Source organism: Sus scrofa, unplaced genomic scaffold (assembly GCF_000003025.6).
Source record: "Sus scrofa isolate TJ Tabasco breed Duroc unplaced genomic scaffold, Sscrofa11.1 Contig1206, whole genome shotgun sequence".
Taxonomy (NCBI): domain Eukaryota; kingdom Metazoa; phylum Chordata; class Mammalia; order Artiodactyla; family Suidae; genus Sus; species Sus scrofa.
Genome location: NW_018084833.1, coordinates 202,226 through 228,234, shown reverse-complemented (window position 1 = coordinate 228,234; position 26,009 = coordinate 202,226). Strand labels below are relative to the sequence as shown.

Sequence of the window (26,009 nt, the reverse complement as noted above, 5' to 3'; positions counted from 1 at the left end):
AGCTCATTCAGTGTGTTGATGGGAAGGTCTAGGATGTGATGGAGGGCGGAGGGGCCCCAGGACAGGGCTGTGCATCCTGAAAACCCGACACCAGGAAGTTGAAAGTATCCTTTATACTGAGGTCGAAGACCCCAAAAGGATGGCCGGAGAGGGCCCGGAGCCAACATTTTCTTGGACGAGGCCAGTGGTCCGCGGCGAGGGGGTGGGGGAGTTGGCGACATGGCCGCTGGGAGGCGTGAGGTGTGGAAAGAAACGTGGGCACCTGGGGCCTAACCCTCCCCGCTTTGGGTCACAGCGTCTCGCCTCTGGGGATGCCTCCTGGGGCGGGGAGCTCTGCACGGCTCTGCACGGCGGCCGGCCGTCGAGGACTCCGGGCCCCGCCCAGCTCCTGGCCTCCGCCGCCTAGTTCAGCATCTGGCCAGCGCCTGGCCCAGGCCGAGGCGGCACGCCCGGAGGGCGCACGCTCACCACTCCCGCCCAGCCCGGCACGGTCGGGAGGACCCGGGGGCCAGGGCGCAGCCCTGAGGGCCCGCGGCTGGACCCGGCAGAGGGGACAGGGCGGGGGCGGCCGGCTGGGGGCGGGGCGGACGCGGATTGGCTGGGCATCGCCACGTGACGGGCCCCTTATAGGGCGTGGTGCGGGCGGCGGAGTCGGGTGCGGCGGCAGCCAGCCGGGCGAGGTCCGGTGTGGTCCCGCGGCTCCGCGGCTGCTCCTCTCTGAGCGCCAGGCGCGTCCCGCGCCTTCCCATCCCCGCGGAGCCGCTGGGCCCAGGGATGCGCGCAGCGCCCGGGAACCATGGTCCGCTTCGGGGACGAGCTGGGCGGCCGCTATGGGGGCGCCGGCGGCGGCGAGCGGGCCCGGGGCGGCGGGGCCAGCGGGGCGGGCGGCCCCGGCCCGGGGGGTCTGCAGCCGGGCCAGAGGGTCCTCTACAAGCAGTCGATCGCGCAGCGCGCGCGGACCATGGCGCTCTACAACCCCATCCCGGTCAAGCAGAACTGCTTCACCGTCAACCGCTCGCTCTTCGTCTTCAGCGAGGACAACGTCGTCCGCAAATACGCCAAGCGCATCACCGAGTGGCCATATCCTGCCGGGGGCTGGGCCGGGCGGGGGCTGGGGCCGCCCGAGGTCGCGGGGACAGGGACCGGCTCGGCGCGCGGCGTCCACGCCCCGCCGGGTCTGGGAGGGGCGGCCTGGGCGGGGGCTGGGGCGGGGGCCGGTCGCGAGCGGCGCCCAGTGGCCATCTTTCCCGGGGTTGGAGGAGGGTGCGCCCTGGGGAGAGGCGCATCGGGTCGTCGCGGCGAGGAGGGGGCGGGGCGGCGCTCCGGGCTCTCTCCGCGCGCGGCGTGTGCGTGTTTGTGTGTGTGTGTGTGTGTGTGTGTGTGTGGTCGTGGCGGCGGCTGCTGCGGGAGCGGGGTGGACGCTGGGCGGAGCCCCCTGCCCCTGGGCTCGTCCCTTCGCTCAGCCCGTCTGGGTGCAGAGCGCGCGGCCAGCCTGGAGGGCACCCGAGGGCGAATCGGTGTCTGTGTAGGTGTGAGCACCCGGGGGACGCGAGCCCGTGCGCGCGCCTGGCTGCAGGTGCCTGCGTGTGAGCGGGCATTGCATGAACCCGGTGCTGCGCGTGCGTGCGTTTGGGACTCTCGGTACATGTATGTTCACGTGCCTGTGTAGGTACATGTGGCTACGTGTGTCGGTAGGTAGGAGTGTGCGCCTGCGCGCGGTCCTTCCTTCAGCCTCGAGCTGGGGGCGCTCAGCCCCCTCCCTCGGGGCGCGGGAGCCGGGCGGAGCCGCGGAGGAGGCGCTGTCCGCGGTGCTGACGGCCACCGGGACTTGCTGAGCGGCTGGCGGCTGAGACTGCGGAGGCGTCCCTCGCGGCAGCCCGGGAGGATGAGGGCGGGAAGGGCGGGGTGGGCTCCGGCCCCGGTCCTTCTCAGCCCCTCTGGAGGTCGCCTGGCCAAGGCTGCTGCACTGCGCGCTTTCGGCCTTGGCCTCCTCGGCTCTCCTTTCCTTTGGCGCCTCCTGGGCAGTCCTTAACCCACGCACTCCGTTTGAGTACATGATTCTGGCCACCATCATCGCCAACTGTATCGTGCTGGCCCTGGAGCAGCACCTCCCTGATGGAGACAAGACGCCCATGTCCGAGCGGCTGGTGAGTGCCATGGCGGCGGGCCCCCAGGGCGGGGCGTGGGGTGGCGGCAGCTTGTCTGATTTCAGGACCCTGTGACTGGGCACAGCACCCCGGGGCAGGGTGGTCCTTCAGGGGAGGAAAGGGGGAGACCTGAGCAGCTAACTCCTCTCTCAGGGGCTGGGAGGAGTTGAGTAGCCAGCTCAGTCCTTGGTGGGGAAGGTGGCCTGAGAGAGGCCATTTTGGCCAGGGCCACTAGCCACCCCTACACCCAGCCAGTCCACGTGGTGGCTGACCTGACACTCAGAGCCTAGTGACTGAAGACACTCAGAGCCAGAGTGAGGTGTGGAAGGGGTACTCCTGGCGGCCTGGGCTCTGGGGGTCAGGCTTTACAAGTCCGCAGAGCTGTGATAGCCTCGGGGCGCCGCGGTGCGGGCCTGGGTCTAGGAACCGCCAGCCTCTCCTGCAGAGTTGTCTTCTCTGGTCCTACGTGGAATTCCTGCCCTGTGGGGCTACTCCTTCCCAGGCTTTCTTCCCAAACCTCACCAATGGCTTTCACCCACTCCTGCCAGGAACTCTGTAGACCCCCGTAGTGTCCCTTGTTGAAGTACAGGGCCCGTGGGAGCCAGGGTGCCGAGTCAGGGCTTCTGGAGGGGCTAGGCCGGAGGGCAGGGTGGTGCTTGAGGAGGTGAGCCCCATTTCAGGGGTGTCCCCCTAGCCCCCAGCCATCCCTGGTGCCCTAGCCCCTTTGCTTGGGCTTGATGTGGGCTCCCAGGGGCTGGAAAGACTGAGCTTCAGAGCAGAAGGAAGGAAAAGCAGGTGCAGGGATTGGAGAGGGAGCCTGGGGCTTGGCCAGAGAGCTGTCAGCGGTCCTGACGTCCCAGAGGGGAAGCCACTTCTGGACACCCTGGGCATCCGGAGGCCAGCCCTTCCCCACGCCCGGCAAGGTACTGGCTCTGCCCAACTTCTCTCCCTAACTCAGTGGAGATGAGCACTGAGAGGCAGGGCCAGTTCGGTGGTGGGTGTGGGCTGGGAACTCCAGGCCAAGGGGCAGGGAAGGGAGACAGGATTGGGCTTCCCCGAGTGCCCTCAGCGGGGTGGGCACCACTAGAAAGCAAGGAAGTGATAGCCAGGAGATGGGGAATCTCACAGAACAGTCATTTCTCCAGGCGCGAGGAAGGCCAGGAGGGGTTTCTGTTGTGGGGGTCGGGGGAGGAGGAGTGCGAAGGGCAGCAGCACAGCCCCCACCAGGCACAGGGGTGTAGTTGCTGTGTGTGACTCTTGCCTAGGTGTGGAGCCGGACACGGTCTCTGGCCTTCGCTGGGCCCCAGCTTCCTTCTGGTGTTGTGGGCTCTTGCCTGCTGGGTGCTGGTGTGGGTGGCCACTCTGGAGGCTGGAGAAGGGGGCGGGAGTGAGAGGAGGCCGGGGTTTCAGGCAGGAAGCCTTGAATGCCAAGCCACAGGGCGTGGTCACAGCTCTAAGGAGGGCCAGTGGGGGCATGGTTGGGTGCAGAGAGGGCGCAGGGGGCAGGGGCGCAGGGTACAAGCAGTCGGGCTCAAGCCCTGTGCCTGCTGGGCAGCAGGCTTGCGTAGGCCAGCCACGTGTCTGGCCACTTCTGAGCTCCTGCCTCTCAGGTGAGGACGGGTTCGCTTTGTGGTGGCATGAGGGGGTCTGTCTGCTTCTTGGGGTTGGGGCCTGAGTTACTGGGAGAAGGAGCAGAATCCACCCCCCGTGGAGGCCCCAGCAGCCCTCACGTGATCCCAGTCCTGAGGCTTAGGTCTGGAGGCCTCTAGGACGGCTCTGGCCTGGAGGTTGGTGCGGCTGAGGGGGGCTGTGTGGCGCAGGAGCAACTGGGGGGCCTCCACAGCTTCCTGTCTCCAGGGACTCCCCCTCCCACCCGCCCATCAGCTTGCCTTGTGGCTTTCAGCTGGGCCCTGGCTTGAGGTCTCACCCCTCCCCCAACCCTGCCTTCAGGCCAGAGTGGTCAGGGGTGGGGCTGGGGGGGGAGAGCTCTGAGAGGAGGGCTCTGGGGAGGGGCTCCGCCCCATCTCCCGGTCCGGGCCTGCTCTTCTTCTGTCTTTCTAGAGGTTTCTGTGAACGTGTACTTACCGGGCCCAGCTGTTAACCCAGGCAGGTGGTCAGCAGCCTCTTTTCTCCAACTAAAGCAGACTGATCCTCCGGGGCTGATCCTTGTCCTGAGTCAGCATTGGGGGTAGGATGGGGGTGGGGCTGGGCCCTGATGGACGCTCTGCTGCCTGGGCCCCCGGGGGCGGCGGCTTCTGCCACACGCTGCTGCCTGTGGGCTGTGGGCCTGGGGCCAGGCTGAGGCTGCACCAGGTCGGATAGGAGAGTCCTGGAGGGCCAGGCTTCTTGGGGAGGAAGGCACAGGCTGCTGGTCCTGGGTGCGAACTGGCAGCATCCACAGGGAGCCACCCCTCCCCTGCGGCCCCGGTGGCCAGTCCCCAGACCCTGCAGCCTGATCCCTCTCTGGCAGAGCCGCCTCTGAGGGGGCGAGTCCTCCTGTGGTTCTTGGAGTCTGGGGGCAGCAGCCTGGGAGTGCAGTGTCTGTGGTCTGTCTCCAGGATGTTTCCCTTGCTGACCACCCCCGTGTCCCCTTGGTCCACCTCCTGGGACTCACCAGCCCAGAGGCTCTGTCTGCCCCCCGCCCCCAGCGTGCCATGCGTGTGTCCCCCTGGGTCCAGGTGCGCACAGCCCATCCCCACCTGGCTCAGCACCAGAGGGGCTTGGCCCTGTCGGTTCTCTGTCAGCTGGTTAAGGAGACGCAGCCCGAGGGGCAGGAAAGGAGCAGCATCTGTCTGGCCCGTTCTTTTTGCTCACAGTGTTCCCTCCCCCTGGAATTCCTTTCCTGGCTGCCTAGCTGGATGCCTCACTCTCCAGAGGCTCTCCGAGGCCAGCCCTACTTGCTTCTACCGAGATGGATGTGCTTTTCTTTTCTTTTGGTCTTTTTAGGGCTGCACCTGTAGCATATGGAGGTTCCCAGGCTAGGGGTCGAATTGGAGCTGTAGCCACCAGCCTACATCTCAGCCACGGCAACGCAGAATCCCAACCGTGTCTGTGACCTACGCCCCAGCTCACGGCAACGCCGGATCCTTAACCCTCTGAGCAAGGCCAGGGATCGAACCCGCAACCTCATGGTTCCTAGTCGGATTCGTCAACCGCTGCCCCACGACGGAAACTCCCAGGATGTGTTTTGATTATGCAGAAGATGTGTGTTGAGTGAGCCAGTGGGTCCTGGGTTGTGCTCTAGGCAGGGGTTAGAGCCCAGGGTCAGACCCAGGTCACCTGTGGGTTGCAATCTGGCTCGTTTTCAACAAGCTGTGAGTCTCTAGCCCAGTTCCTTGACCTCTCTGTAACTCAGTTGCCTTTGGATGGGGAGACAGTGGTGCTTAATGGGCACGGGGGCCATAAGCAGGACCACGCTGGCGATGGCAGGGAAGCGCGCGGATGCCGTTGTCATCACAGCTGCTTCCCCTGCTGCAGGGCTTCTGGGAACCGAAGCCCTGCCCTGTTGCGATTGGATGTTGCCGGCCATGGTGACAGGGCCCCAGGACCCTTAGGGGAACTCGGCAGAGAGCAAAGAGGCCGGGGAGGGAAGCGCCAGAGTCTGTGGGTGTCCTGGCCGGGTCAGGTTCGGAGCTGGGGGGCGTGTGGGGTCCCCGGCTGCCGTGCCCTGGGCTGTGGTGACTCTTGCTCTGTGCTTCTCCTCAGGACGACACGGAGCCCTATTTCATCGGCATTTTCTGCTTCGAGGCCGGGATCAAGATCATCGCGCTGGGCTTCGTCCTGCACAAGGGTTCCTACCTGCGGAACGGCTGGAATGTCATGGACTTTGTGGTGGTCCTCACAGGGTGGGTGCCGGGCCCAGGGTGCCCTGTGCGTGGGTGGGGCAGACGGCGGTGTCCCTGCCGGCGGCCCTGACTGCGCAGTGGCCCTTCAGGGTAGGTGCTGGTGGGATGGGCGGCCTTTCTCCCCAGGAAGTGCCTGGGCTGTGGTCTTTGCTGAGGGCCCTTGGTGCTGCTTGGTCCTAGGGCGCGGCTCGTGTGCAGAGCTGCTGGTGCTCAGGGCCCCAGGGCTGGTGGCGTGGGGCGGGGGTGGGGCCTGGGCTCCAACCTTGCCTCTGTCGACCCGTGATCTGGGGGCGCCTCTGTGCGCCGAGTCTCCTGCCTGAAGGCTTTGCCTCCCCCACCCTGTCCTTCTCACATAGGCCCTGTTAACTGCCAGCTTGTGGCTCCCAAACAACCCAGAGTTCCAGAAGGTCCACGTGGGGTGGGCTGGGGTGGACTGTGGGCGGAACACGCTGCTCTTTGTCACGGGGCCCAGCCTTCAGTGCCGCAGCCCTTCCATGTGCGTGACGGGTCCTTCAGGGCATCTGCCCTGTTTCTCTGGCCAGTGGGCTGAGGCTGGCGCTGAGCATCTCTGGGGGGTGAGGATCTGGGGAGTTTGCTCCACCGACTCCGTTTGCACAGCCCACGTCCCAGAGGCGCTGTGCCAGGAGACCGTGGGCCTCCGCCTGGGGCCTGGGGCTCTGGGGAGGCTTGGAGCCCCGCTGTGGTCCAGAGCCCTCCTTCCAAGGGAGAGGGGGCTGTGGCCGGGGCCACCACCCTCGTGCTGCTTCTGCTCAGGTGAGGATGTGTGTGGAGGTGGGTTGGGCTGAAGGCAGAGGAGTGAGCGGGGACCGGGGAGGCCCCAGGACTGGGCCGCAGCCTCTGCAGGGCCCCGCACGTGAGGATGACGGCTTGGCTAAATGGCCTCTGGGCTCCTGATTGAGGCCCTTGGGGCGGGCCCCCTGCAGCACCTGCCCTGTCCTGGCGGGCTGCTCCCCTGTCTGCTCCACTTCTGGTGGCTTGGCCCCAGCAGTGCCTGGGCCTGCCTGGCATGGGCCAGAATTGAAGTGGCCTTGCCTTCAGAGGGGCCCTCCCCGGAGAGGTGACGGAGGTGCCCGTGGGTCCTGCCTCAGCTTTCTGCTCGGTCTCTGGCCTGTGGCACCAGCGAGTCACGGTCACCAGCTTTGATGGGATGGGTGCCTTGGAAATTGGGTATGAGAGGTTTTCTGGACAGCTCTCTGGTTTGGCTCCATTTCTGTGATGACTGAGAAGGGAAGGGGCTGGGTAGACCTCTGTCAGGAGCTTGCGGTGGGGGCGGCACAGGGGTTCCTACAGGAAGCCCTCTGAGGTCCACGGTGTTGCTGGTGGGGTCTGGGGTGAGCGTGGCCCCCCCGATGGCAGGGCGCTCCCACGGTCCAGTGGGCACCGTGTGGGCCGTCGAGGAGCGTTAGGGGCTGTTTACATTTCTCTTTCCCTCTGGACGGGAGTCCCTCAGGATGAGAGCGGCGTCTTAGTTTTCAGGGCATCTCCAGAGCCTAGTCTGGGGCCCCCGGGAGGGCCAGGGAGCGTCTGCTGCAGGAATGGTTATTGAAGCATCGGGTGCTCTGTGCTCGGCCACATGGGGGCTGGGGGTGGGGGCCCCCCCGCCTCTGGGGCACTGTCCGCGGTGCTGAGCATTTGGGCTGCTGGAGGCAAGGGGGAGGCACCCTGGCTCTTCCACCAAGCAAGTTCTGATTCCAGGTCCAGGGAGTCCAGTCGCTCCGTGAGGAGGGTGGCTGCTCTCCTTTGCCTGGTGACCACACCCCTGGGCTCGAGAGAGAACAGGCCGGGCCACCTTTCCTGGAGGCCCAGCAAGAGGCACCCAGGGCCTGAGAGCCTAACGCTGCCCCAGAGATCCTGCGCTCTGTCCGGCTCCCTCCCCTGTTCATCCACGCCCCTCGCCTCTGCTCACGTGTCGTCCCCTCCGTCCCCTCCGTGTGCCTCTCCCTCCGCACCCTCGCTGTCTCTGTCCCCTCCCTGTCTCTCTGCCACCTCCTCTTCCCGTCCCTGTCTCTCCCTGTCTTACTCTCTTGGGCTCTGTCTCTCCATTTCAACCCTTGCTGCCTCTCTGACTTTTTATCCCTCTTCACCTTCTCTGTCTCTGGGTTTCTCTCCCTCTCGACGACGTCTCTGTGTCGCTTTTTCTCTCTCATTCTTCGTCTGTCTCTTCCTCTTCACCTGTTCTGTGTCTCTCGTCTGGGTTATGGAGTCTCTGCAGGAGGAGGGCTGAGAGTTGGCACCGACCGTTTCCAGGCTCCTTCTCTCTGCACTTTATCCCCAGAGGTGGTGCTGGGCTGGGAGGGGAGCCCCCATCTGGGGAGAGGGCCATCTGTGGCCCACGGGGCTCACACGCTGCCCAGTCACATGGGAAACCTGCTCTGTTGCTCCTGCTGGCAGCACCCAGGGCCTCGTGAACCTGTGTGTGTGTGTGGGCACACATGTACCTGTGTGTGTGTGTGTGTTTGCGCGCGCGTGCGCGCCCATGTGTGCATGTGGGCGCATGATGGAGGGAGGCCCTGGACCATTTTGGGGTGAGTGCTGGCCTGTGGGGAGTTCAAGGAGGAATCCTACCTGTAACCCCTCCTGGGCCGAGGCCCCGTGGGTAGCCAGGAGGGGTGTGATTCCTCATTACTTTGTTGTTTTTAATTAGGGTTTACTTAATTGGTGCTCAGAGGGCTGGAGGCCGTGGCGGGGAGGGGCTGGGGAGGCCCTGTTGCCTGGTGAAACGCGACCCACTCCCAGAGGCCAGCTGGGCTCCCTTCTGGCTTCTGAGGCCAGCATGCTGGTCCTGGGAGGTGCCGGATGGGACCAGGGCCCCACCCTGCATCGGGGAAGCCTCATAGCCGCATATGCTCACCTGTAAACTAAGCCTGGCACACACTTGGCATTGGGATGGGCCACAGCCTCTAGGCCTGGCCATGGAGCAAGCCGAGGCGCTGTCCTACCTGCCATCCCTGCCTCCTGTCACTCCCCCACCCATTCGTCACTCCTCAGTCCCTCAGTTGTTCACAACTGGTGAGCCTTCTAAATGCTGAGGACACAGCAGCGGACCAGACCCCTGGGCCCCTGCCCTGTGCGCCGTGTTCTTGGGGACCAAGCCTCCCCAGGCCTGCTGCTCCTTCAGTGCCTGGCCAGGGCGCGTCTCTACCTGGGCCATTCACTGTGCATCGCGGGGCCAGGGCAGGTGCACAGAGACCACTCCTTGCACGAAAGTGCCGTGCCTTGTTTTCCTGTGTGGCCTGGGAGGCTGGGACGTGGTGTAGGGTGGTCGGAGAAGGCTCAGTTAGACAGTGACTTTGGAAGAAGCAGAGGGGCCATCCAGGTGTTCGGGGAGAGGTCATGGCTGGAGGCTTCAGTGCCAGGACACAGGTGTGTCCAGGGCCTTTAGCGCGCGAGCCCAGTCGGGGTCCTGTAGGGAGTGGGGACTTCGGAGGAGAAGCCGCCCGTGACGGAGCCCAGACCTGATGTGCTGGGGCTGGCAGTGAGGTGGCTGCGCAGCCAGGCCAGTGACGGCGTTTCAGGGGGTTGAGAGCGTGCCCTTCTCGCGAAGGAGCGAGAGGAGGACGGACGCGTGGGCGTGGCGTTTGGTAGAGTGCAAGTAAGCGGAGGTTCTTGGGAGCTCGCCAGGGGGCTTCCCGTAGCAATGGGGGGTCTATGCGAAGCACCTGGGGGCAGCCTGTCCACCTTTGAGGGGGTTGCAGCAAAGCTAGGCAGAGACCGGGGCAGTGGCAGGAGGGCGAGGGAGGGGCAGCAGGATTTTATGGAGCAGGAGCTGGCGCCTATGTGCTGAGGGGCACGGTCCAGGTGGCAGGGACCCGCAGACACCATGGACAGCGCACTGCTGGTGTCCGGGGTGGACGAAGGAAGATGGAGCCCAGGGTCTCCAGAGCCCACGCGCGTCTCTCTGGGCCGGCGGGAAACAGAAGGATGGGCTGGGTGGGCGCGGGCGTTGGCAGGTGAGGAGGCTGGCGCAGGCGCTGTCCCCTGACTGTTTCCGCTGGAGCCCAAGCAGGCCCGTCCGTCCCGCCGAGATGTGCGGCAGGAGGCTAGAGGCCGATGAGATGGGGCGACGGGGGCGAGTGACCGAGCGAGTGAGGACCTCCCCGCCTGGACCCCAGCCTCTCACCTCCTCCGCTCCCTCTCTAGTCACCCACTGGCCATCTGGCTGGCCGTCCGTCCTCTCATTCCCGTGGATGGTGTGTGTCAGATGCTCTGGTTGCTGGGGACGAGGCCGTGGACGAGGAGGCCTCCGTCTCCTGGGGAGACAGACCGTGAGCCGCCCCCGCCAGGCAGGCAGGCAGGCGCTTAAGTGCAGTGACAGCAGCCAGGGTGGCTTTGAGACAAAGTCCCATTTCATCGGGGTCAGGGAAGGTCCCTAGGAAGCCCTGGGGCAGAGGCGGTCAGCCTGGGAGGAGAGCAGAGGGTGTGGGGCTGACGGCAGGGAGTCCTGGTCTGGTGGTCTGGTTGATTGTCCATCGGAAGCCTGCCGTGCCCCCCCCCCCCCGAGCGTGGAACCCATGTCTCCAGCCTGTCCATAAGGGACCCACACGCGTCTGCCTCGGGGTGCTGTCCCCATGTCACCACCTCCACGCCCCTGGTCCCCTCAGAAGCCCCAGTCATCCGTTGTCCTGAGGGGTTGCCTGTGGCCGAGAGTTGTGGCAGGGCCAGGGTCCCCCAGACCTGGGATGTCTTCCTGCTGGCAGGGCCCCAGAGTCCCCAGGCCCCGGCGTTCTCGCCTGTCACGGCCCGAGCCTGGAGCTTTCCTCAGGGACAGTGAGACGTGTCCCAGCTCAGGGAGGTGGCTCCTCAAGGGGACACTTCCAACCACAGCCTCTCCTTTGACTCAGATTAAACTGGGATTTCTTTCCAGGACGTGTAATTAGAGCTCAGGGCCCCTCCCCCGGCTGGGGCTCCTGTGGGAAGAGAAGGGCCTGGCGTAGCCTAGGGCGGGAAGTGTGCCCGAGGCGCGGACACAGGCCCGGCCGAGGGTGGGTGCAGGGTGCAGGACAGCGCTCTGGGGGGGCTGGGGGGCACAGGACACGCCCTGGCTGCGGGCATCCAGGAGGTATGGCCAGAGTGAGCAGTGGCCTGTGTCCGAGTGTGGGAGTCAGGGACGCTGTGCCTTGCTGTGGGTGACCCTGTGTCCAAGTTTGAGGTGACGAGAGACACCATGTCTGTGTGACCAGCAGCACTGGGTTTGGCATAGGCTGGTCCTGGCGCCTGTCCAGGCCTGGGCACTAGAGGAGTGTCGTGTTCAGGGCTGGGGCCACGTGGGCTCTTCCTCCATCTCGTGGCTGTGGTCCTATCGGCGGGGTCTCTGACTCCTGGTCAGGGTGGGGGTTTGCTGGGGGCGGTGTTTCTGACTCCTGGTCAGGGTGCGGGTTTGCTGGGGGGTGTCTCTGACTCCTGGTTGGGGTGGGGGTTTGCTGGGGGGTGTCCCTGACTCCTGGTCGGGGGGTGTTGCTGGGGGGGGTCTCGGACTCCTGGTTGGGGGAGCTTCCTGGGGGAGGTGTCTCTGACTCCTGGTCGGGGGCGAGTTTATTGGATTTTCTTTTCTGTCCCTACCTGAGGCTGGGCAGGCTGGGACAGGGAAGGGGCTGAGTTCTGACAAGTGGCTGTTGGAGTGGCAGAGGAAGGCTGTTGGGACCCCCATTATTGGGGGTCTGAAGTCGGGGTCCTCTCAGACAGCATCCCGAGGCCTGGCCCTCGGGCTCCGAGGCCTCCTGTACTGTGCGGTTGAGAACTCCATTCCCACGGTGGGCCAGGAAGCACTGGGAGTCTGGTGCCCCCCGCCAACTGCCCCCCCCGCCCCCCGTGACAGTGGCTCCCACTGGGCCTGTTAGTTCCTGGGGACAGGCTGAGGCCCTGCTGCCTGAGGGAACCTGAGAGTGGCGGACGGGGTGGGGTCCGGCCGCCCTGCTCCCCTGCTCCCCTCGCCCTGGGCGCTTGCAGAGGCCTGGCTTCCTTCCTTGCGTGCTCTCTTGCTGTCTCTGCTCCTCGTCTTCCTGTTTTAGGGTGCTATACATGCTCCTGGGGGGAGTGGGGCACCAGACCCAAGCCCCTTCTGGCCTCTGGCCGCGGACCCTGCCCCAGTGTGGCGGGAGAGCCACCTGGTGGTCCTGGGCAGGACCAGGCTGCCTGCCCTCAGACCGCCGCTCGGCTCCGGTCCTGGGTGCTCTGCTCCCTGCCCCTCGCAGGATCCCAAGCCTGGTGTACCTCCGAGGAGTTGGCGGGGGTGGCGGTGGGGGGGGGGCGACTGCTCAGCTGTCCTTGTGCCCTGTGCCTGCTGCAGCTGCAGAGGTCACAGGAGGTCAAGTTCCTGCCTGGGGAAGCACGAAGTTCACCTGGATGGTGGACACACCTGCAGCTCCAGGCGCTCCCCCACCCCTGTTTCACACAGTGAGCCCAGAGCTGCAAATTCACACTGAGGTGAGAACGGTTGCTAATGTCTTCTCGTGTTACTAGGCCTGGAGCCGAAGCTAGCGCCTACTGGAGAAGGGGCGGGAGAGCTGGGGCTCCCCGGCTGAGCCAGTGGGACCGGGCAGGGCTCCTGTCCACACCACTTCGCGTTCCCACCGCCCGTGGGCTGTTTCTCACCCCGTCTGCAGTCAGAAGGGCCTGGGACTTGCGGAGTCCCTGCAGGCCCAGGTGACAGGCCCCTGAGGTGTCCTGTTCTCACTGTGGCTCCACTGTGCACCTCCTTCCTCCAGGCCTCAGTCTCCTCCCTGGGGAGGCCCCTCCGGGAGCCCCCGTCCCTCCAGCCAGTGGCACCCACTCCTCTCCCCAGAGAACAGGAGCCCGAGGCCCTGTCCATCCGCACACCCCTCCACCCGGCTGGCCCGTGGGCCCCTCTCTCGCCCCTAGGCCTTCGCTCCGGGCTGTGGCAGAGGGCCAGCCGGGGCTGGGGGAGCGAGGCCTCTTCCTGCCGTGACGCCTGCCTCCTCCACATCTGGGTGCAGGAGGTCTGGTGCCCTCTGTCCTGGGGATACCAGTCCTGCTACCTTCAAGCCCACGTCTAGGACCTGGCTTAACCACACACCCCCCGAGAGCCCCATCGTCAGATGCAGTCCCTTTGGGGGTCACAGCTTCAACAAAGGAATTCAGGGGGACACCGCTGAGTCCAGGATAGGCTGTGCCCACACCCCAGGCTCCTCTGGAAGCGTGTCTCTCTGGTGCCATCACTGTGGTGCCCCAGTTCCCAGTGGCATGCATGTTGTGGGTTTGAAATCCAGCCGGGAGAGCTCAGAGCCGTTTCTGTCCCCCTGGACACAGGGTACGTGGCCCTGGGTCCCGGACACTCGTGTGGCTCCCGTGCCGTGGCTGGCGCCTTGTGGGCCCTGCTTAAATGTCTGCAGAACCAGTAACCTCCTCCCTCCCCTCGCCTCCGACTCAGGTCCTTTCTCACTCCTCCTCGTCGTCCGTCCCCTGGGCCTGCAGGAGCCTGGGTGCTAAGGGTGGGCTCCCACCAAGCGCAACCACCAAGCGCTAAGGGTGGGCTGAAGGCCCCTGCCTGCCCTAGGACCCTCTCCAGCCTTGGACCGGGATGGGGGGGGGGTGGGGGGAGCGCTGCTGAGACCCTGGGAGGTAGGGGCTGCCCTGGGTGTGGTGCAGCCTCCCGTCTGCCCCTGGGAGTTCCCGAGGAAGCCTCTGCCTGCAGGCCCCTTCCGCACCTGCTGTCTCGGGCCTGGTTCTGAGGGTGTCGTGTCAGGGACGGGACAGGCAGCAAGAGAGCCCTTCCTTCCCAGCAGTCCTGGGGCCCCGTGTTTTCCTGGGGTACAGTCTGAGGCCCACAAGCCTGCCACACAGAGTGACGCAAGGACACAGCACAGGCACGTGTGGCCTGGCAGGGTGGCCTGGCCATCCTCCAGCCCTGCCCCTGCCCGTGTGGCCTGGGTTTGGTCTGAAGGCAGAGCCCGTCGTCGAGTCTTTCACCAGAGCTGGTGGGAAGAAGACGTAGGCAGTGGGGCTCCTGAGACAGAAAAAGGTAAGTGAAGAGCAGAAGCCGCCTCTCTCGGCAGTTTCCTCTGTGCTGGCTGCTCGTCTAGTGGGAGACTCCTACAACCACCCTGGCGAGATGCTGTTACTAAACTAACATCGCCTCGTAAAAAATTAAGTTTTTACTTTGAGCTAATTGCGATCCTCAACGTGCAGAGAGGCCGCCGAGGGGCAGCGTCCTGTGAGGCTGTGGCCGTTTCACCAGCAGGACGTAGACCCTCAAGACAGAAGAACCCCAGCCCCACTGGCGCCTCCCCCGTCCGTGTCTGCCCCACCCTCCTCCAGCCCCACTGTTCCTGGAGCCCGGCCACCCGCCACCCAGTCGCCGTGGCCGTAACTGGGTCGTATCGGGAACGTTGTGTAAATGGAATCACGCCTTCTGGGACTGGCTTTGTTCCCTCGGGCTGGTTCCCTGAAATGATTGACTCCTGCTCACGGGCCCTAGGTTGGTTTCTCCTCACTGCCCGTAGCCTCTCTCACCATCACCCGCTGAAGACGCGTGGGTTGTTTGCAGTTTTTGAAATGGCACCACGGGCCGCTCTGCACATCCATGCCCAGCTTTTGCGTGAACATCCATTTCCATTCCTCTGGGATGAGTGCCCGGGAGCGCAGTTACACGGCCGTTCTGCAGTTGCATGTTTCGTCTTTTAAGAAACGCCCAAACTGCCATCCGGCAGGGCTGAGCCGTTTCACACCTCGAACCCTCCCTTCAGCACCGGGAGAAGATCTCGTTTCTCCCCGTCCTCTCCAGCTTGTGGTGTGGTCACTTTTTCATCTGAGCTCATCTGAGAGGCATGCAGTAGTATTTCGTGGTGGTTTTGGCTTGCGTTCCGCTAATGGCCTGTGCGGTTAGAATCGTCTCGTGGACGCACCTGCCGTCTGGGTCTCCATTTTGGTGAAACGTCCCTGCGTATGTTCTGCTCAAGTTGCAGTTGGGTTGTTGGATACTAGCCAATTCTCTCCCAATTTGTAGCTAATTTTTTCATCCTTATAACAGAGACTTTGGCAGAGCAAAAGTTTTAAATCTTAATGAAGTCTGACTTTTCGGTTTTTCTTCTCGCGGATGGGGCGTGTGGTTTTGGGAGCTGTTTGCCAGACCTCGGTCGTGAAGATTTTCTCCTGTTTCTTTCCCCCTGAAAGTTGTATTGTTTGATGTTTTACTGAAAGTCTGTGCTCTATTTTGAGTTAGTTTTGTCTCCGGAGTGAGGTTTGGTTTGAGGTTCTTTTCTTTGATGTTCTCCCTGCATGTGGCTCTCCAGTTGCTCTGGCTCCACTTGTTGAAAGGGCTATTTCCTCTGTCGAATTTTGTACCTTCATCAAAAATCCATGTGTGAGAGACCCACTGCTGCGCATGGCTCTGCGTGTCCATCCCTCCACCGGCTTCACACTGTCTTGATTACTGTAACTATTTAAGTCTTGAAATTGGGCAACTCATTTCTTCCACTTTCTTTTTTAAAAAAAAAAAAAAACTGTTTTAGCTATTCTAGTTTCTTTGCAACCATAAAAATTTTGGAATAATCGTGTCAGTGTAGACACAAACTCTTGGTAGGAATTGTATAAAGTCTGTATGTTAATTTGCAAAAGATATCTGTATGTAATAGTTCCTGTGTCGCGTCTTCCGATCTGCGAACATGGTGTGTCTCCCTGTTTGTGTAGACCTGATTTGATTTCTTTCATAAGCATTTTGTAGTTTTTAGGATTCAGGGCCTTGGCATGTTTTGTTAGATTTACATCTAAGTTTTTCTTTCTTTTGTGTGAATATAAGTGGTATTGTATTTTAAATTTCAGTGTCCACATGTCCAGGACGCAGAAAAACAGTACATTTTTGTATGTTTACTTTAATCCTGCAGCCTTGCTAAATGTACTTTTTAGTTTCAGGAGGGTTTTTTTTTCTTTTTTCTTTTTTCTTTTTTTTGGTCTTTCTGCTATTTCTTTGGGCCACTCCTGCGGCACATGGAGGTTCCCAGGCTAGGGTCTAATCGAAGCTGCAGCCGCCAGCCTACGCCAGAGCCACAGCAACGTGGGATTCCAGCCGCATCTGCAACCTACACCACAGCTCACAGCAACGCCGGATCCTTAACCCACTGAGCAAGGCCAGGGACCGAACCCGCAACCTCATGGTTCCCAGTCGGAGTCGTTAACCACTGCGCCACGACGGGAACTCCCATCGAAACTTTTCGAGGCAGTGGATACGTTTATGACCTTGACTGTGGTGACGATGTCACCACGTGGGTGAATCCGTGTGTCCCTGGGTGATATTCACGGGCACGTATCCTTTGCTGGACTCGTCGTATTCTCCGCGTTAAATTTATTCAACTCTTCGTGTGTCAGCTTTGCCTCAGTGCAGTGGCGGGGCTTCCACGTGCTGGGATTTGTTCTCATAACTGTTGAGCAGAAGGGCCTGTGGCTTCTGGAGTCACCAGGCCTCAGCATCCTAAAGGGCCTTCTTGTCCTTAAGCGTTCTGGTCAGTTGCCCGTGTGGCCCTGTACCGCAGCTCCTGATTTCTCTGTATACCAGGTGCCCCGAAGAGGACTGGACCGTGCCGCCTTCTGCCTCCTGTCAAAATAACAGACCCTCTGAGAAAGAAAAAAGGAACCCCTCCCCTAAGCGGTCGCTCCCCCCAGCCTGGCAGTCACTGCCTCCCTTTCGTCCTGTGACCCTGTCTGTGCTGGGCCCTTCCTTCAGACGCCGTTGTGCAACGTGGCCCCCTCGGGTCTGGCTTCTTTCACGTGGCGTGATGTTTTAAGGTTCACCCGTGGGCCGGTTCATCTTTTTTTTCGTTATTTCATGAGCGCCTCGTGGTCCTCTGTGTTACTGTCCGTGGTGACCCCAGGGGCCCATCCCCTGGTGGGTGTCTCTCTGCTGCTAAACGCAGTAATGGGTCTGTGTGGGGTTGCAGTCTCAGTCGTGAAAGGCCTGCCTTTGTACCTTTGTTTCTTCGTTTTCTGCTGTTTCCATGGCTCAGATTCCCGGAGTGAACTGACTGAGTGTGTTTAGCTCTTTTAGGGCATTTTATTTGGGCAAATTGTTTACATTGCTTGGCATTCCCAGCAGTTCTCCTTAATCACTAGCCTAACGCCAACTCTCCCACCGGATGGTATGTTTCGGAAGCTCTGGATAATTTGCTGAGCGTACAAAGCCTGTCTCACCTCCCATTTCCGTTACTGACGGTTCGGACGTGCTCACGTGGTACGGAGTTGTGTTTACGTCTGTGAGTCATGGGTGTGGGTTCTTTGCCACTTGGTTTCGGAAACGGCAGGGCTTCTTCACCGGCATTTAGGGGGCACGTACTTCCTTCCAGGTGCTGTGCTGGGCGTCCCCTGAGAAGGGAGGCTCCCTGCTCCGGGCCAGCCCTGCTCTCCCCTCCCGGGCTGAGCTCCTGCCTTGTTTTCCAGGATTTCCTAGAGCCTAAGACTTTGGGGGTGGTTGGCACCCAAGTAATACTTGCTGAATACAAGGGCGTATGTTATAATTAATCTCTTGTTATCGTTGTTAATATAACATCTTTAGGGAGTTCCCTGGTATCCTAGTGGGTTAAGGATCTGGCATTGTCACCAGGTTTGATCCCTGGCCCAAGAGTATCCACATGCCGTGAGTGTGGCCAATATATACATAATATATTTAAATTAACATACCTCAGAGTTATTTTATTATTTTTAAAATTTTCAGTGGAGCATATACACTCTTCTGTATAAATAAGAAAAAGTGATTTCTCACTTTAAAATGCTTATATGGGAGTTCCCATTGTGGCTCTGTGGGTTAAGAAGCTGACCTAGTGTCCATGAGGATGCGAGTTGGGTCCCTGGCCTTGGCGAGTTGGTTAAGGACCTGGTGTTGCCGCACGCTGTGGCATAGATCTCCGATGCCGCTCGGATCTGGCGTGGCTGTGGTGTAGGCTGGCAGCTGCAGCTCCGATTTGAGCCTATGCTGCAGGTGTGGCCCTAGAAAGAAAAAAGAAATTTTAAAAAAGTTATTTCCAATTTCGATTTTATGAAAAAGACAAAAAACATGCATAATCTGTGCCACACTGATTATTTCCTTGCAGCAAATCCCCAGAAGCTGGATGATAGTTTATTTCCTCTGTAAATCATATTTACAGATCCCTCACTTCCCTGCCAGGCGGTTTTGCTTCCTTTGTTGCATGTTTAAGAGCTTTACGTGGGTGACAAGCTCTGCTTTTATGCCTCCATTTGAGCCCATCCGGCTTGTAGTCTGGTTGTTGAGCTCGGAGTAACCTCTCAGTGTCTCCTTAAATAAGACCTTCTCTCTTTGCTTTTCTTTCCGAGTATTTCTTTAACTTTTGGCCTATTTTTGAGATAAATTCGGACATCGCGTCGTCGTCGTCGTCTGAAGAATTCCTTTGGGGGGGTTGTTTCAGACATTGTGAATCTCTGCTGATTTGAGGAGGATCAGGTTTAAAAGACCCTGTTTTGTCTGCCCGTCCAGGCGTAGCATTTGTCTGAACCTGGAGTCAGTGCTCCTTCTTTGTACTGAAGCTTTGCCGTTTTCTTTGCATAGGTCAGTCACGTCTTAAAGTTATTCCTTGGCGTTTGTGTCCGAGGCCAATGTGGTTGAGGCGTTTTGTTTCGTTAGATTTCCAGCTGGCTCTGTTGGCCGCATTTTGGCCTCGGCGATTTGTGCTCTTGTGGCTCCCCTGGGCTGCTCTCCTGTGGGTCACTGCATGGGGCTGGGCTGTTCTTTGCTGATTGGTGGTGGGCTTGCAGCCAAGTTTTGATTTTTTTCAGCCCAGATTTCTCAGCACTGTGATGACAATATCTGATGGTTGCTTTTCCATGCCATTTTTTTTCTATAATAGCGATTGTGCTGTACTTTTAAGACTTTATGCTGCTTTCTGTTCTCTGTGGAAGTTGCGGGGAGCGGGGAGGAGGGTGTCACTCCAAGCCCTGCAGGAAGGTGTTCAAGTTGACGCTCTTGGCCAGCAGGCCCTGCCGTCAGAATCACCTGCAGGGCTTCTCACGTCCTGGGTGCTAGGCCCACCTAGAGTTCTGGGCAGGACCCGAATTCACACCACCAGCGCTTCCCCGGTGACCAGACGCTCCAGGCCCAGGACAGCGCCTCGAGCAACTCTGCTTTGGCCGGGCTCCGGGGGTGTCATCGAGCAACTCTGCTTTGGCCGGGCTCCGGGGGGTGTCGTCGAGCAACTCTGCTTCGGCCTGGCTCCAGGGGGTGTCGTCGAGCAACTCTGCTTCGGCCGGGCTCCGGGGGGTGTCGTCGAGCAACTCTGCTTCGGCCGGGCTCCGGGGGGTGTCGTCGAGCAACTCTGCTTCGGCCTGGCTCCGGGGGGTGTCGTCGAGCAACTCTGCTTCGGCCGGGCTCCGGGGGGTGTCGTCGAGCAACTCTGCTTCGGCCTGGCTCCGGGGGGTGTCGTCGAGCAACTCTGCTTCGGCCTGGCTCCGGGGGGTGTCGTCGAGCAACTCTGCTTCGGCCGGGCTCCGGGGGGTGTCGTCGAGCAACTCTGCTTCGGCCAGGCTCCGGGGGCGGCGTCCAGAAATGATCATCTTGTTGCTTCCTTCTCTTCCTCACATTCCACTGTGCTGGCCAGAGCTCTTGAAACAAGATTAAATGAGATTTGTGGTAGTACTTCTTACTTTATTTCACTTGCTTTTTAGGGCTGCCCTTCGGCATATGGAGGCTCCCAGGCTGGGGGTCGAATCAGAGCTGCAGCCACTGGCTGACGCCACAGCCACAGCAGCACCAGATCCGAGCCGCATCTGCAACCTTCAGCACAGCTCACGGCAACGCTGGATCCTTAGCCCACTGAGCAAAGCCAGGGATAAAACCTGTGTCCTCATGGATGCTAGTCAGATTCATTTCCGCTGAGCCACAACGGGAACTCCTGGAAAGCAAACTTTTAAAACTTTGGAAAAACAAAATAAAACGAGAACATATGAGAACCGTTCTATGACTGTGAGGTAGGAAGGATTTCTAGAGAACACATACAAATGTTGGCATTCCCCGGTGGTTTCGTGGGTTAAGGATCCAGCATTGTCACTGCTGTGGTGAGGGTTTGACCCCTGGCCCTGGTGTGTATTTGTACCTTACACTGTAGCATTTGGAAGGGCCGGCGGTGGGCTCCTGCTGTACAGCACAGGGATCTGTGTGTGATTGGGTCACTTTGCTGTACAACAGGAATTGAAGAAGCGTAAATCAACTATAACAAAAGCTAGTTTTAAAAAAGCGAGAGAATATATTCATAGTGTTGAGCAGCCATCACCTCTATCCATCCCCAAAACTTCGTCTTGCACATACGGAACGGTGTTCCCGTTAAACAGCAACGCCCATCTGTCCCTCTGCTCAGACCCTGACGGTCACCGTTGGACTTTGTGTCTCTCCGATTTGGATACTTTAAGAATCTTACAGGAGTTCGCGTCGTGGCGCAGTGGTTAACGAATCCGACTAGGAACCATGAGGTTGTGGGTTCAGTCCCTGCCCCTTGCTCAGTGGGTTAACGATCCGGCGTTGCCGTGAGCTGTGGTGTAGGTTGCAGACACGGCTCGGATCCCGCGTTGCTGTGGCTGTGGTGTAGGCCGGTGGCTACAGCTCCGATTCAACCCCTAGCCTGGGAACCTCCATATGCCGCGGGAGCGGCCCAAGAAATAGCAACAACAACAACAACAACAAAAAAGACAAAAGACAAAAAAAAAAAAAAGAATCTTACAAAAGCGGAATCCTACAGTATTTGTCTTTTTTGTGACTGGCTAATTTCGCTTAGCATAATCTCTTTGAGGTTCATATCCCCATTGCATCATATAGCAGAATTTCCTTCCTTTTTCAGGCTGAATGATACTCCATTGTGCACGCGCACGCACACATGCACACGCAGACACGCTGGAATACTGAAATTTGCTTCTCCATTCATCCACCGAGGGACACCTGGGTTCCTTCCCTGTTTTAGCTCTTGTAGATGGTACTGCTGTGAACCTGGGTGTACACATATCTTTTTGAGATCCTGTTCCAGTTATTTTGGAAATACACCCAAGCGTGGACTTGCTAGATCCTACAGTAATTCTCTGCTCAACTTCTGGGGGTCCTCATACTGTTTCTGGGGCAGCGGCCCCCCTTCGCGTCCCCATGAGCAAGGCACAGGCTTCTAGTTCCTTCACATGCGCTCCCGCACAGTTGTCCTCCCCTGTTTTGGGTGTAGTCATCTTAATGGGTGTGATTGGAATCTTCCTGTGGTTTTGCTTTGCATTTCTCTCACGAGTAGTTATGTTAAGCACTTCGCATGTGCTTAATAGCCACGTGTATATCTTTTTTTTTTTTTTTTTGGAGAAATCTCCATTCAGATCCTTTGCCTATTTTTCTCTCTCTTTTTTGGCCTCACCCGTGGCACATGGGTTTTTCTGGGCCAGGGATTGAATCTGAGTTGGAGCTGCAACCTATGCCACGGCTGCAGCAAAGCTGATCCTTACATTGTGCTGGGCCAAGGATCGAACCAGTACCTCCACAGAGACAGGCTGGACCACGGATCTCTAACCCACGGTGCCACAGTGGGAACTCCATTCCTTTGCCTTTTTTTTTTCTTTTTATGGCCACACCCACAACATATGGAAGTTCCTGGGCCAGGGGTTGAAACGAAGCTGCAGCTGCAGGCCTATGCCAACTTGTGGCAACACCAGATGCTTAACCAGGGATCTAGCCTGCATCCTCAGAGAGGCAGCATCAGGTTCTTAACCTGCTGAGCCACAATAGACACTTCCCTTTGCTTATTTTTAAACTGGGTTTTTGTTGTGGAGTTGTAGGAGTTGTTAATGTATTCTGCATAGTAATTCGTTATTAGATACGTGATGTGCAAACAGCTCCCTCTGTTCTATAGCTTGTCCTTTCTCTCTCTTGACACATCCTTTGATGTACAAAGGTTGTAAATTTTGATGAAGTATAGTTTTAGTACTTTTTTCTTTTATTGCTCATGCTTTTGGTGTCATTTCCAAGAAATCATTGCTGGACCCGGTGTCATGAAGATTTTCTCCCGTGTTGTCGTCTAAGAGTTTTACAGTTTGAGGCCTTACATTTCGACCGTTGATCCATTTTGGGTTGCTTTTTGTATATGGTATAAAATAAAGGTCCAACTTAATTTTTTTGCATGTGGATGTCTAGTTTTTCCAGCACAATTTGGTGAAAAACTGTTTTTTCTCTATTGAATGGTCTTGGCACTCTTGTTGAAAATCAGTTGACTGCATATGTGAGGATTTGTTTCTGGGTTATTATTCTCTTGTTTTGGCTATCCAGTGTCCCTTGAGACTCCAAATGAATTTTAGGACAAGTTTTTCTATTTGTGAAAGCAGTGTCATTGGAACTTTGGTGGAGATTGCGCCGAATCTGTAGGTCGTGGCGACGCTGTTCTCCAGGCCGTGAACGGGAGGCGTCCTCCTGTTTGTTCAGCGCTCCTCAGTGTCCTTCAGCAGTGCTTTGTAGTCTTCAGCACAAATAGTTTTGTAGTGCACAAGTCTTTCGGTTCCTCAGTTAATTTTATTCCTAAGTATTTTATTCATCTTGGTGCTATTTTAAATGGATTTTTAAAAAAACTCCCTTTGTTGGTTATTCATTGCTAGCGTATAGGAGACAACTTTTTTGGTGTGTGTTGACTTTATATCCTGAAACTTGCTGAATTCATTAGCTCTGGTAATTTTTGGTGGATTTTCTGCAAATTTAGAGTGTTCTGCATGTCAGATCTGTTGAGTTTTGTATTGGAACTGCGTGAAATTTGTCGATTAATTTGGGGGAGAGACACCTAAAGATGTCGAATTGTCTTATCTGTTAATACGGTTCGTTTCTGTTAACCCTTTGTTCTGTAAGAAGTCTTGTGACTTTTATCATCAAGGTATTACACTTATTTTGAGTTTATTCCTAGATACTTTACAGACTTGGTTGCTGTTACAAGCGATGTTTTAATGACAGCTGTATCGAGATATAGTTCGCACACCATGAAATTCACACTTTTAAAGTATACAATTTAGAGATTTTCTGTATCGTCCGTAGAGTTGTGTACCTCTCACCACTAATTTTAAAACATTTTCATTATCCCCGAAAGCAGTCCCATACCCAGCAGAACAAGAGGTTTTAAAATTAGTCTTTTCTAATTGTAAATGAAAGTAATTTGTTTTGGATATGTATTTGGTATTTCATAAACTTACTGAACTTTCTCGTTAGTCCTCTTAGTTTTATGCGCTGCATCTGCTTTTGGATTTCTGTAGAGAAATCACATTTTCTGTGGATCAGACGATTCGCTTCCTCCTTTCTACATTTATACGTATCTTACTTCCTCTTCTTATCTTTTTGCTCTGGCCGGGACCTCTGTATGATATAATGATATATTTGCGTTATCCTTGGATTGAAAGAGCAATGCTCCTTGTGGTTTCTAGTGGGTGAAGACATTTCTACTCCTAACTCTTTTTAGTAGGATGATATTAAAATTTTATCAAATAATTTTTCTGAAAGTTTTGGCACGATCATGTGGTTTTCTTTTGATTCGCAGTGTGGGAGACTGCATTAACAGTTCTTCCACGACTGAATTACTCTTATCTTCGTGTGACAGCTCACTCTTCAAATGTGTGGCTTTAAACTTGATTTTTAAATATTACTCAAGTATTTTATTTAAGATACGTGTTCATAACTGAGATGCGTATCGCATTTTCTTGTCCTTTTCCAGTCTCGATATCAAGATTATACCAGCATCGTAAAATGAGTTGGGAGCTTTTCTTGTATTTTATTCTCTGAAACAGTTTGCGTAACATAGAATTATCTGTTCCCTGAATGTTTATAGAACACTCTTGTAAAATTGTCTGTGTCTGATAATGGTGGCAGGGAAGCTGGAATCCAAATTAATTCTTTTTTAAAAATTTTTTTATTTTAGGGGCGAACCTGAGGCATTTGGAAGTTCCCAGGCTAGGGGTCAGATCGGAGCTACAGCGGCCGGCCTGCGCCACAGCCACAGCAATGCCAGATCTGAGCTGCACCTGCAGCCTACACCATAGCTCATGGTAGCGACAGATCCCTGACCCACTGAGTGAAGCCAGAGAGCAAACCCGTGTCCTCATGGGTACTAGTCAGATTTGTTTCCACTGCACCACGATAGGAACTCCCCGTATTAGTTCTTGTAAAGTGTCTTGGAAGCCAGAAATTCTAAGATGGCCCCCAAATTCTAAGATGCACACCTGTACAGGCATCTCTCCTGTGAGTAGTTTACGAATCATTTGATTACGAGCCAACCAAAAGAGAGAGTCTTTGGGTGGGACTGACCTTATCAGGTGATCCCTTTAAAGGGACTGGGCTCTTCCAAGAGCCAGAGAGTTTAGGAGCGTGAGAAGGACTGTCGAGGGTTCAGGGCATGTGGAGGTTCCCAGGCTGGGGTTGAATCGGAGCTACAGCTGCCAGCCTACACCACAGCCACGCAGTGCGGAATCCATGCTGCGTCTGTGACCTACACCAACAGCTCACAGCAATGCTGGATCCTTAACCCCCTGAGTGAGGCCAGGATTGAACCTGCATCCTCGTGGATACTAGTCGGGTTCATTACTGCTGAGCCACAATGGGAACTCCATGCTATTCCTTTTTTAAAAGATTCTTGAGACATAGCGATGCTTGGTTTATTTATTTTTAATCTTTAAAAAAACAAAATCAGAGTTCCTGCTGTGGCTCAGTGGAAACGAATCTGACTGGCATCCATGAGGACACATGTTCGATCCCCGGCCTCGCTCAGTGGGTTAAGGACCCGGTGTTGCTGTGGCTGTGGTGCAGGCCAGCAGCTGTGACAGTGATTAGACCTTTAGCCTGGGAACCTCCATACACTGTGGGTGTGGCCCTAAAAAGACAAAAGATAAAATAAAAATAAGAGTAGTAAAATCAATTATGTTTATGAATTTCCCCTAAAGCATCACCTTGCCTGAATCTTGCACATTTTACTATATAGTTCGTTGTTGATGAGTTCTAAATATTTGGTAAGTTCTACTTCTTTAATTAATGAGTTATTTAGTTGTGTATTTTGAAGCTTTCTATAATGTAAATTTTCTTTTAAAGTGTTTTATAGTAGTGCGTTTATTTAATTTCATTGGGGTTAAAAGTGCAATAATACATGTTACGAATTTTGTGAAATTTGCTGAGGCTTCCTTTGTGATGCAGGATATTTTCAAGGCTATTCCCCTGTTCTCCAAAGGTGTATATATTCTCCACTTGTCAGGAGCAGATTTTGACAGGTGGATGGATAAATGATAGCTAGATATCGATCTTTCACATGGAGGATGCAGAAGATTAGAACAATGTGATGGACCAAGGATGCTAATTCTGTTCTAGTCTTGTGTAGCCTTACTAAATTTTGGTATTTTGTCTTTCAAATTCTGATCAGAGCTTTTTTAGAATCTTTCACTATGTTGGAGGAATTTTCATTTTTAAAAAAATCTGTTTTGTGTTTATGAGATTGGGTGCATGAAAATGATGATTGTATTTCTTGGTATAATTTTTCTTTCAATATTATACATTATATCTCTCTTTAGACTTAGCATTTTTTTTTTGCTTTAAATTATATTTTGTCTTTAATATTACTATATCAACTTCCTTTTCTGTAGCATTTACTTAGTATATTTTTAAAAATCTATTTATTTTCAACATTTCTGTATTTTTTCAGATGTATCTTTTGTAAGTAGCATATAGTTGGACTTTCAAAAGCCCCAATCTAATAATCTATGATTCAATAGGAAGTTAAAATTCATTTATATTTTTTATGATTACTTATGTATTAGGACTTAATTCTAATATATTATTTTGTGTTTTCTCTTTATATTCTTTCTTTGCCTTTTTGGGGGGAGTCTTTTTCTGACCTCTGTAGCTTTACCAAATGTTCTATATTACCTGTTCCATACACATCTTTTTCCTCTCTGCTGGTTTTAAAATAGACTCTATTTCTATGCGTTTACTGGAAGTCCTTAACATTTTAAACATATATTCATAACTATACATTTTTCTAAGACGAGAGAAAACTGCAGCCCATGT

General features: G+C 56.4%; 1 protein-coding gene across 1 annotated transcript in view; it reads left to right on the top strand.

The window, feature by feature from the left end:
* Positions 1 to 796: 796 nt before the first annotated feature.
* Positions 797 to 26,009, top strand: part of CACNA1B (calcium voltage-gated channel subunit alpha1 B) — a 194,319-nt gene continuing 169,106 nt past the window's right edge. The window contains 3 exon segments of the mRNA XM_021081036.1: positions 797 to 1,080; positions 2,042 to 2,147; positions 5,853 to 5,992. Of these exon segments, the coding sequence (XP_020936695.1) occupies positions 797 to 1,080; positions 2,042 to 2,147; positions 5,853 to 5,992 (530 nt within the window).